Source organism: Protobothrops mucrosquamatus, unplaced genomic scaffold (assembly GCF_001527695.2).
Source record: "Protobothrops mucrosquamatus isolate PMUCROS unplaced genomic scaffold, P.Mucros_1.0 scaffold51, whole genome shotgun sequence".
Lineage (NCBI taxonomy): Eukaryota > Metazoa > Chordata > Lepidosauria > Squamata > Viperidae > Protobothrops > Protobothrops mucrosquamatus.
This window is the reverse complement of record NW_015386432.1, coordinates 623,263-635,005: the sequence shown is the minus strand read 5'-3', so window position 1 is coordinate 635,005 and position 11,743 is coordinate 623,263. Positions and strand designations below refer to the sequence as shown.

The 11,743-nt window shown below is 36.1% G+C and overlaps 1 protein-coding gene across 1 annotated transcript in view; it reads right to left on the bottom strand.

Annotated features, from left to right (window-relative positions):
• Positions 1 to 7,356: 7,356 nt before the first annotated feature.
• The window catches only part of CARS2 (cysteinyl-tRNA synthetase 2, mitochondrial), a 32,675-nt gene continuing 28,288 nt past the window's right edge, over positions 7,357 to 11,743 (bottom strand). Inside the window, exons 13-15 of the mRNA XM_015811821.1 lie at positions 10,079 to 10,177; positions 8,809 to 9,066; positions 7,357 to 7,560 (exon numbers count right to left, since the gene is read on the bottom strand). Of these exons, the coding sequence (XP_015667307.1) occupies positions 7,516 to 7,560; positions 8,809 to 9,066; positions 10,079 to 10,177 (402 nt within the window). The 3' untranslated portion in view covers positions 7,357 to 7,515. The remainder of the gene's footprint in view (positions 7,561 to 8,808; positions 9,067 to 10,078; positions 10,178 to 11,743) is intronic.

Here is an 11,743-nt window from a genome sequence, read left to right as displayed (position 1 = left end):
ATTCTCAGTCATCCAGGTCATAGTTGTCTCAAAGGTACTTTTCCAAAAGGCAACTGGATGTTTTTTCTTAAGGAAGATGAGTTTTGCTTCTCATGTAAGAAGCTTCATCAATTCTGACTGGATGTTGGGGAGATGACAGGATGTTGGGGAGAAGATGGAAGGATCACGTTTTTTTGCAGTCATCTGGTTTTTAGCATTCTCTCTGAGAGCACACTCTGAGACTCAATGGCTCTCAAGAGTGCTAACAACCAGATGACTGCAAATAAATACGATCCTTCCTTCCCCCTCCCCCCATTCAGTCAGAAATAATGAAGCTTCTTGGATAAGAAGCAAAATGTCTTCTTCCTCAAGGAAAATAAACATAGTCCAGTGGCCTTTTGAAAAAGCATATTTGAGGTAAGTATTTAAAGGCTCGTGGGCTGCACTTACTAATTTCAATGGAAGGAAAATTAACTGTATGTGAAGGTCTCCCATTGAAATAAATGGGATTTTAAAGTACTTTGGTGGCTTGTATTACAATATTCTTCCACCATCTCAGCTTCCTAATTTGATTTGCAAGAATTAATTTGTTTTGTTCTTGCAATAATTGCTGAAGTTCAGTTCTGTGCACTTAGTATGCCAGTTTTGATAAGTGCCGTCTTTGAGCAGAGACTGCATGCAAATTGCCTTTGACTCCTTGGTCTGTAAAGACACTAATTTTTCTACCTTCTTAAAAGGAAAGGAGGGGGAGGGTTGGAAATGCATTGCTAGTTTTTGTTTTAAAGCAGCACCAAGAAGCTGTAAATCATGGCATGTGAAAATAGAATTTGTTTAGCTGAACATATTAAAGCTTCATCTATTATTCAGTGCTAGTTTAGAACATAAAACTAAATCATTTGTGGAGAAATCAGGCATACTTGGAATTGGGGGTTCAGTAGGTTATATTACAAAAGAGGGAATGTTTTAGAAACAGCTCACCACGAGCAGCTATTGCGTAGATCCCACAGTCTTTGCACAGAGATAGTGGATAATAGAAAGTGCCCTTCATGCTTTTATACTAGCATTAAAAATCACCTTGTAACATACTACTGCATGTGAACGTATTTTTAGGGGGGAAAAATCACCAGCATTGAAGTGGTTCAAAACTGAAAAGTGAAGTATTAACCTTAATTGCACAATAAGATCACTCAGCTCACAGTAGACTGCAACAGAGAGAAGATAGTTCAAAGCTCAGTAGCAATTTATTCTTAACATTCAGCATCCTTGCAATAAAGGCTATAGATTAGAACCATCCAAGAGCATTCAGCTGCCCTAAGTGTATCCTGTTAGTGTTACTGAATAAAAAGCTTAATTTGGTATGATTGAACTAAATATTTTGATTTCAGCAGTTTCATCTCATAATTGTTTTCAAAAGATTGCAAAAAAAAGATGATGGAATATAATTGGTTTTTACTTGAATGATTAACAGTCTGCTACTATGCATATTTACTCAGAAATAATGTCCAACAAGTCAGTGGAGCTTATTCCAAAGTATATATGTGGACAACTTAAGCCTTAGTATATACTCTCTAGTGCTAAATTAGCACTCCTCTTTGTATACGGACAGTTGCTGTTGGGGTTTGTTACAAGGTACAGTAGTTAACCACTATTTGATGCTAACTTGCTTTGGCAAGCAGGAAATTGCTCTGTATAAATTCAGTGCTTATGGTTAACATTTCAGTGCACTGAGATTTCTACCTCAGAACATTTGTTTTCTTTACATTAAGAGTCTTCTCTTCTTTGGTTCTATCAAAGTTCAGAGCACAGCTCATTAAAAAAATTAAGGTACAGGTTCTGCTACTTGGAAGTATGGGTGAGGGATAGATCTGCTATATGTGGAAGAATAGGATAGCAGGGAAGAAAGTACGTGTGGGCCTCTGCCTTGCTTCCGATTGTACAGATTGGCATAATTTTTCTTTCTGAATTGTTGAATTGTCTCTAAAAAGAACCTGTTTCTCTGGAACCAAAAATATTTCAAAACCAGAATCTGCCTGAAATAGATCCCATATTGTACTCCTGCATCCAGAAAATTGCTGTATAATTCAATAATTATTCTTCCTATCTGTAAGTGACTAGGATGTTATGGTATACAAATAAGTTTTATATGCCTATCACCCACATCTAAACTACCCAGTGCAATTTTTTATTTCTTGCATGTTGGAGGGAATCTACAGGAGGACAGGCAAGTTGTATTTAAACCCTATATTTCTCATATCTGCTCCATTATACAATCTGAAATTATTTGAGATACAAAAGGATGAGAAGCAAGTGAACCATTCAAGATGCTTCATTTGTGAGTGTTAGACCTATAAAGTGGAATGGATTCCCTGTGTTGTTGAAGTCTTAGCAAGGTCTTGACAAAAGGAAGATGCTAATCATACAGTAGATGTTTTCAGTTAATATGTACCAGAACTCTCCCACAAAATTGAAACCATCATTAGAGCTGAGAGATGGGAAAGGTAAACATTTAAATTAAATTTGTAGGGAAACCAAATGTCCAATTTTTCAGATGGCTCAGATGAATAACTACATTAAAACTGCCTGTTTTTTATGTTGTTCACTAGTGTATAAAGATTTACATTTGAAATTTTCTGAAGCTGTAGGAGTTTCTTTTGAGGAAATAAAAATGACAGATTGAAATAACTATAGTGAGTATTTGTTTATCCTGACTTGGTTGATGAATCTGTGATATGGCATTGAACTTGTGTTTCCTTTTTAAGCTGCATTTAATTGCCTCATTACTGCAGTTATTTTCATTTCTCCCTGCAGAAAAATAAATAAGAATTCATTTATTCCATCAACTGCCAGTACCTGCGTACAGTAGTGTTCAGTTAGAGATTTATTTCCATGTGGATGTCACAAGGGATTAAGCAAAACCTTTCTCTAACCAGTATCTCAAGGCGTGTTCATTAATAGAACAGGAGACCCCAACATCTTGAATTGATAAGAACATTTGCATTACATTGCAAACTTTCCTTCAAAATGGATTTTGGGTTGGTGTATTCATTCAGAAAATAGTTGTCCCGGTGATGGAACCTTACAAAGCAACTGGTTATAAGGTCAGCTCCACAAGGATGCATCCCATCACACGATAAGCTTTTTTCCTATTTCGACGGGGCCCATTTAGAGCTTAGAAGCATTCTTGAAAATAAAGATGTCAAGTCAAGACACTTGTTCTGCAGCATGCCAGTTTTAATAAAGAAAATGTAAAAAAAAAATCAAATTCAGGAAGCTTTCTGGGTACCCAAAATAGTATTTGCATATGTATTAGGACTTCTGGTTCTGTGTAGCCAAATCCTGTCATATAAAGCAAAAGGGGGAAAAGTACACTTTTCTATTACTAGTGTGCACCAGCACTTTTGAACTTAATTTTTGTTGGTTGTTCTGTCAGATCTATCCTTGTACAACTTGTGGCCATACAGAAATTATGTTTTAGTGGCTCTGTGATTTCTTCTATTATAATGCAGTTAATCCCCTAGCAAGGGATAAATGAGCATGAACAAAGTGCAAGTACTTTTCTGCCACAATATATAAATCTCAACTCAGAAGTAATTTCCATTCTATATAGGATTTATTACTGCAAATGGTGCTTATCCCTGTAACTATCAATGAAGGAGGGTTACCCTTTGATGTGGCAGAAAGGTCTTCAGCAGCTTTGGAGGCAGACTTATTTCAAAATGAATAAAATTAAGCACTCTTGTGCTCCATTCATTTTTTTCCTCTGGTGATATTTTATGTACGCTGTACTTGGTCCTCTCCTTCTCATCTAGGGCAATGGCAGCTAATTTTTTTCTTCCTCTACACACATCTTAAATTGCCAAATTTGAAAAACACTGTTCTACACAGTTCTGAATTCAAGAGTGCTCACTCACAGGATTAAACAGATGGGCAATTTCTAGCTTTTGCAAGAGAAGGGGAATTTGTGAAATTGAGTTCTATGCCGGGCACTGAGTACAGTTACCTCAACCACAAGTGTAATTCCCATAAAAATCCACCTAGATTGGCCCTTGGAACAAGCTCATCTGTCAGATTCCTGCAGAGTGACTTAGGTGGCAGGGGGACAGGGATAAACAGCACTGTTCTTCACATCACTAAACTGGCTATTCTGTGAAAGTAACAGAAAGAGGGAAATGAACCATTGTAGTAGATTTAAAGATCAAAATGGTTAGCAGAAATAATCGTGGAAGGAGCTGTCCCTAGAGATAAGGCTTGCTTCTGCTTCACTTCTCTGCTGCAAGGAGGTCTATAATAAACTGTTGATTTCCTTTATTCAAGCCAGTCTGGAGACTGGGAGGCGCGGACGAAACCAGTAACCCCATTTGGGGTGTTCATACATGTGCATTCTTCCTCTCCACATGTAAGCATGCAAACAAAATAGTCTGTTTAGCTTGCAAGAAAGCATGTAAATTACAATGGCTGCACTTGGCAACTCACAGGTTAAAAGTGGACAATATGCTGCTCATTTCCTCTTTTGAAGTTGCAATGCAAATCAGATCTTTTCTTACAACATTTGTTAACTCTCCATTTTTTTAAAACTGCAAGCGAGATCAATAATGTGTTCCCAGGATTGGGTGCCAAAAGTGTAAATAATGTAAATATGCCTATGGTCACGTAAACAAGTAAATACATCCCATTAATTATTTTTTTTACCTTTTCAAGATACATATTTGATCTTTATTTCAACAATATTGATAAAGGGGATATAACAAATATGCCTCATTTACATTTGTAGTTCCTTGTGTAATTAACATGAATGTAAATTTTGCATGTGGAAAAAGTAAATACATTATCCTACATTAATCTCCAATTCAGATACTCTAACATTAGAATTTTACAACAGAGCAGTTGCCAATGATTAGAACGTACAGGTAATCCTTGACTTACAACCACAATTGGGACTAGAACATTTACTGCTAAGTGAGGTGGTCATTGAGTCACATTTTATGACCTTGCCGTGGTCACTTAAGAAAATCAATTGGTTGTTAAGTGAATAATGCTATTGTTAACTAAATCCACATCTCCAATTGATTTTGCTTGTTGGAAGCTTGGCTGGGAAACTCAAATGATGTGACTCTAGGGTGCTGTAAATGTCATAAATAAATGCCAATTGCCAAGTGCTTGATTTTTTATTGTGCCTATGGGGAGACTACAACAGTTGGTCAGTGCAAGAACTGGTCGTACCACCAACATAACTTCAAATGATCATAAGTTGAAGACTACCTATAATGAAAGGATCAGGGAGAAACTTGTCTTATTAAAACCAGTGACATTTCATTTTGCTTTTTGTTTTATTTGCTTTTTGAGTACTCTGAGGCCTTCAGAAAAGGTTATAGATACCTATGAATCTGGGAAGGGATTTGAAAAAATGGCCAAGCAATTGGACAATGATCTTAAACATTCGATCCTCACCAGCTCAAGGTTGACTCAACCTTCCATTCTTCCAAGGCCATGAAATGAGGACTGAGATTGTTGGAAGCAATATGCTGACTCTAAACCGCACTGTAAAGCACTGTGAAGTGGTAAATAAGTCTTAAGTGCTATTACTATTCCAGTGAATCCACTAAAGAATAGCTGGGGGGAGGGGAATGAAAGTCCTTGAATGGCCAAAACCCACATCTAAATGCCATCAAGGTGCTGTAGGGTGATTGACCATGGGATATGCATACAAGAAACCCCTCAAATATTGCACAGCTGAAGAAAATTCTGGGTGAGGAATGGAAAAACTGTTTCCAGAGATTGGGAAAGAATTATAAGAAGTGCCTACTTATGGGTTCTGTCAAAAGTGTATTTACTTTTTCACAAAAGGAAATGGCGTATCTGTTAATTTTTATTTAATAAATTATTGCAATGTCAATTTTTCATATTTTAGTTCAATTATATCAACTTTTTTTACATGTATGTGGGCATAACATTTTCAGTATATTAAGTTGATGTCATCATTTTAGCCATTGTCTGTCCATTGCAGGATGAAGGCCTCTTCCACACGTTTCCAACCAATACGGTCCTGAGATCTCTTTTGCCAATTGGGCCCACAATGCTTACTGATGTCATCGATCCATCTTGTTTTAGCATCCATGAAAGAGACCTAAAACAAGATGGATCGATGATATCAGCAAGATCTGAAACAAAATGGATCAATGATATCAGCAATTGGCAAAGAAAGCTCAGGACCGTATAAAATGTTGATATCCATGTACTTGTAAACAAAAAACCTCTACATGGATATACTTACTTTTTCACATGACTGTATATGTACTTTTTTGAGGAATTAGGAAAAGGATATACAGCACAGAGAAAAACCTTAAAATTGCTAATTTTGTAAATAATGTTTATTGTGATTTCATCATTCTTTTGCTTGCTTTTCTATAAGCAGTATGAATCAGAATAGCCTAAATAACAGAAATGTCCATAGATAGCAACATTTCAAAAAAAAATGCACAAGCCCTAGGGAATTCTGCAGAAAAACTATCTACCTAACCTTTTTTCTGTTTCTGATCAGTGGTATCAGTCACAGAAAGCTCCACATGGTCATTCATGGGGGGCTACAGTGGCAAAGGCAGAAGGGCCTTTCTGAAAAAAAGTCCCATCCAACATTTTCTGGGCAAGTATTGTATCCTTCATACTCTGTTAAAACATTAGTCTTTCTTCTTTTGGAGGGAATGAACCAACAAACAGCAGGGAACCACACATACTATACGGGACCTGCATATTTTGGGAAACACTTTTTTCTTAATGCCCCTTCTACAATTTCCAACCTGTGCTTGTTACTTGACCTTTTCCACATTTTCCCCATTTTAAAAAATATGCCATCTTCAAAAAGCCTAAATGTATCTGCTTTGCCATTGCCTCTGTTCACCCAAATGTTTCTTGATATTATATGGAACAAGACACTTGCTGAGGGCAATTGCAATTTCCACAAATCATGCTCTGTGCTTCAGTTCTTGAAATGTTCATTTGGTATCAGTTAAAGGAAAACTCTTAAATCCATTGTGAAATTCTGCTAATACTGACAAAACAACCTGTAGACTTTGGATATTAAAATATAAAATCTATAATTCATCCCCATTCTCAAAAATTCACTTCATTTGGTACTTTTGGTGATGTTAAAATAAATCACACTTCAATTATGTTACACTTCAGTCAATCATTCAGAAGTGTGAATATGTAGAGAGGTTCATTCCAACCATATGATTACAACAGATGGGAGTAAGTTTAAGCGAAGCAGCTCTTGAATCATTAGAGCTGACAAAGGTTTCACTAGATAATTTCTTATAGAAGACTCATTTGAAGCAACTGAATTCTCACATAGGCAGTGAAGCAGAGAAACAACCACAAAACTAGACTTTTTTGACAATATTTTATTTAGGTTTCTTTAGAATAAAAGTCCAGCAATTCAAGGGACAATACTTTTTATCCTGTGGTCTGGCTTTTCTTTAAAAAATGATTATAATCACTCCAAATGTACTTCTGTCTTTTTATCAATGCTTTTCCAGTTCATTATTGATTTTTTTCAAGTTCCCATGTAGATGTAGAACTTCTATCCTATAAATATTTTGGGGAATGGGGTGGGAATAGAAAGAGCAGAGAATTGCATTCTGTTTACTTTTATTATTCAAAGCTGAATTTGGAAGTCTGTATACAAATCTAAACATGCTCAGCCAGAAATATCAAAGCTTATTTTGGCCCTCAGTTCAGATGCAGGTTCAAATATGGAAAAAAACTAGCTTCCCATATTACTTTTGCAGATCTAATCAGTGGAAATTAAATAGTAGTTATGAGAGCTATCATTCAATTATAAAAATAGAGCTAAAAAAATCAAATTATAATTAAAAATATTCAGGTTTGGGCAAACTTCAGACGTTTAATGTTTTTAACAAATGGCTTGTTTGTTGGATCCCTTGTATTTCTATGACTGGTATTTTCTGTTTTGAGTGTAATATTTTACTGATAACATTTTAGACTTCACATAACCTTATTTCATCCTTTAAGCTTCCCATAGCTTAATAAACAAGTGATGGGCTATACTTTCCCCCAGAAACACCCTATCTGCTCTCAGACCTACAAATTTTCGGCTTTCCTTGTGCTTTCAGCTTAACATTGCTCTAGCAAAACAACTCCCAATAATTGATATGCTAAATAGTTCCTAGAGTGCAATATCAATATTGATCATATATTTCACTGGAATAACTTTGAAATCAGTTATCTTTATTTCTGCCAAAGGTGACTTCCTCCTACAGTATGTATTCTTAATGTTCATCTTTTCCTGGCTTTCTCTCTTAGCAGGAATTGAATAAATATGTATATGATGTGACTGAATTAAACACTCCTTATTTTTCAGTAGCACTTATTCCTCTATTTAAAAAGCTAGCATGCAACTCCCATTGGTATTTAGATAGATAAAGAAAACCAAAAACTGCTTGAACAAGTACATTTGTGGAACCCTATGCCCTTTATTTCTATGCAATTACAGGACTACGTAATTATTTAAAATTTCCCAATGACACTTCAAAACAATGTAGCCTCTTTAATCTTAACCATGCTGTTCCCAGATAGAACATCTGCAAAAGCAGCTAACCCAGCATTACTGAGAGATGGCATTCTTCAATCAAACATAGGGATTCAGGTCAGACCTACTCTTAGATTTTTTTTTATATATTACAGTATGGAGCAGAAAAAAGGACACTACCTGTTTTCAGTGTGAAGGAAAAGTACAGCTGGAGCCTTATTCCTAGGCTTGCCTACAGTCAGTAAAATAAAAATGGTCAGAGTTTGAACAATGCAGAGACAAACCTTTATGTTGATACCGTATATGGCCAAGTCTTGTCGAAGGCGGTCACACGCTAGCAGAAGGGGCATTCTTTCCTGCAACCGCTGCCGTCTTTCCTCTTTCTGTTGCTGTTTTACTTCTAAGAGGTCAGCACTTTGGGCAGATGGACTTTCTTCAGTGTCAGGGGTAGCAAGAGCAAAGTTGCGCACTTTGATCCGGAAGCTCACTAGTTCATCTATCACACTGGAGAGCAAAGCTGAATGCTTGTGTTCAGGGAGAACCTATAAATCATAATCAAGTTTGTTTTTGTTAAAGACTGGTTTTCACTGTTATTGTACACCACTCTGGGTGCCTTTGGAGGAACACAATATAAAATGAAATTAATAATAGTAAAGTTAAAATCAAGACCAATAATAGTATGTGCCAATAAAAGTCAATTATAACCGCAATGATGCAACAGGAAAGAGTGTTGAATCTCAAAGCATCTTCTCAATTTTAAATTAAGACCAATTTTAAACTTAATAAAATCCCAGCAAAGAAAACAGTTCAGATATAGTAAACGGTATAGAACTCACAGGTAAGCTCAAGTGAAGAGGTAATTATAGAACTGCATTTTTCATTGTGGAATACAGATTCGTGGGAAACATGCCAAGGTCCTATGCTAAAAATCTCTTTCCACTAGGAGCAGGAAAAACGTGTTCCCTTTTTTAAAGTCTGCAACAGTTGATCCTCCTCAAAAGGAGATTGGCCAGAGTGGCCGCAGCATCTTATGTTTAAATACATATAAATGATGGAAACCAAGTACACGTAGTCCACAACTTACAACCACAATTGAGCCCCAAATTTCTGTTGCTAAGACAGGTAAGTGAATTTTGTCCCATTTTATGACCTTTCTTGCCACAGTTCTTCAGTGAATCACTGCAGTATTAAATTAGTAACATGGTTGTTAAGTGAATCTGACATCCCCGTTGACTTCACTTGTCAGAAGGTTGCAAAAGGGACATTGCAACTGTCATAAATAAGAGTCAGTTGCTAAGCATCTGAATTTTGATCATGTGTTCATGGAGATGCTGCAACGGTTCTAACTGAAAAATAGTCATACGTCTCTTTTTTTCAGTGCGGTTGTTAACTTTGAACGGTCACTAAACAAACTGTTGTAAATGGAGGATGACCTATAGATATTTGTTTTCACACAGCCCATAAGCCCTGGCAAACAATTGGTTATATGCATGGGGAGATGAGTCTATAGTAATGGAATCTCTTAATGAATCCCCTTTTATAGCAGCCTCTTACCTGACTTTCAGCAAAGGTGACTCCAACCATGTTAAAAAATTCCATCACATAGGACACTATAGCTCCAAACACAATAGCACTTCTAGGGGACCTTGTTTCCTGATTTCAAAATAGTTACAAAGAAAGAGATGGAATAATTGAAACCATTCACTTTGATGACCAAGGCTTCAGCAAGAAGTAAATGAAGCATTTTCCAACCATTCTGGAAAGCAACTTTGCAGAAATTGCTTTATCTTAAAACCTTTCCTAAACTGTCTTTATCCAAGAATGGAAAATTGTTAATGATAGCAAGGTGAGCTACAATCATTAAGGGAGATGGGAAAATGTGATGCATAAAAGCAATTCTCTTAAAATCATATTTAAAAATAACTATTGCGCAGGAAGTTACTAAAATATAACTGCAGAAGCAAACAGTCAGAAACTAAGACTTGCAGAGTTGCTGGGCTTCTGCTATTTATAATTAAAGTTTTTGCCAAGTTTTTTTCACTGTCAGAGAAAAGCTGTACAATTAGATTGTGGATTACACATTAGTCCATATTTTGCGAAAGATTCTGTAATTCTGTACAGTAGCTTAATCCAAGTATCATGTTTGAGATTGGCATATTTAGCCTCAATTTTACATCTACATACATCTACAGCTTTTATGATTCCAAGCAGAAATCCAAAAGCATATAAACAATACTAGTTACTACTAAGTCTTAGAAACTGAGGAGAAAGAAGGAAAGAATAATGCTTCCATCTGCAAAACCACAGGGCTTTCCAGACTTATCCACCTTCTACTTTTATTATTTTAAGTCTAACTTGATATAAATTGAGAAACATTTGAAATTCTATCAAAATTAGGGAAGTAGAAATTGTGAGAAAAGCAGATACCATACTCACTTTCTTATACGGAGAGGGAGAAAATATACGCGTACAGAAAAAAATATATCATGAAGCTTAAGTAAGCTTGACACTTCAAGGGGTAGGTTGAGACTATGAACCAGGGATAAAAAGTCACAGATGTGGGGAGGGAGAAAAGAAAAAAAAACTCTCTCCAAGAGGAAGTGTGTGTGTGTGTGTTAGGCAAACAGTGGGATGGAAGTTAGGTAGACAAGAGAGTGACAGGATTCAACATTCAACAGTCATATTAAAACAAACCATGATTCCAAATCAATGAAAACAATCCAGTCAGTTTACAACAGGGTCCCCCAAAATAACAATCCCCAGGGATTGATAGGACTATCCCAAAGGGTAAATATTATGTGTAGGTTATCTACAGTTAGATTAACACTCTAAGACTAATGGAAACTTAATAATTCAAGTTCTAACCAAGAAGCTAATAATTATTAGGGTAACATCTCAGACAGTTCTGAGCAGGGTTGTTTTTGTAAAATTGGGGTGTTTGGGTCTGATAAATTCAATATTTGCAGATATCAAGGAAATCGTTTAGGTATTCCCAGTGGGGCCAAATTATTATTGGTATAACCGTGGATTTCTTTTTCTATAAATGTTCGACTTTAATTTGCTAGTCCCAGTATTTTGTAATTTTTTCCAATTGTTTTTCCTCAATTGTAGCATCACCCAGCAACTTCAATGAATCAGATTTAGTTCATTTCAATAAGTATTATATACTGAACAGATGAAGTTATGAAGCAGGATGCTTGTCCTATTAGATGTTAACCT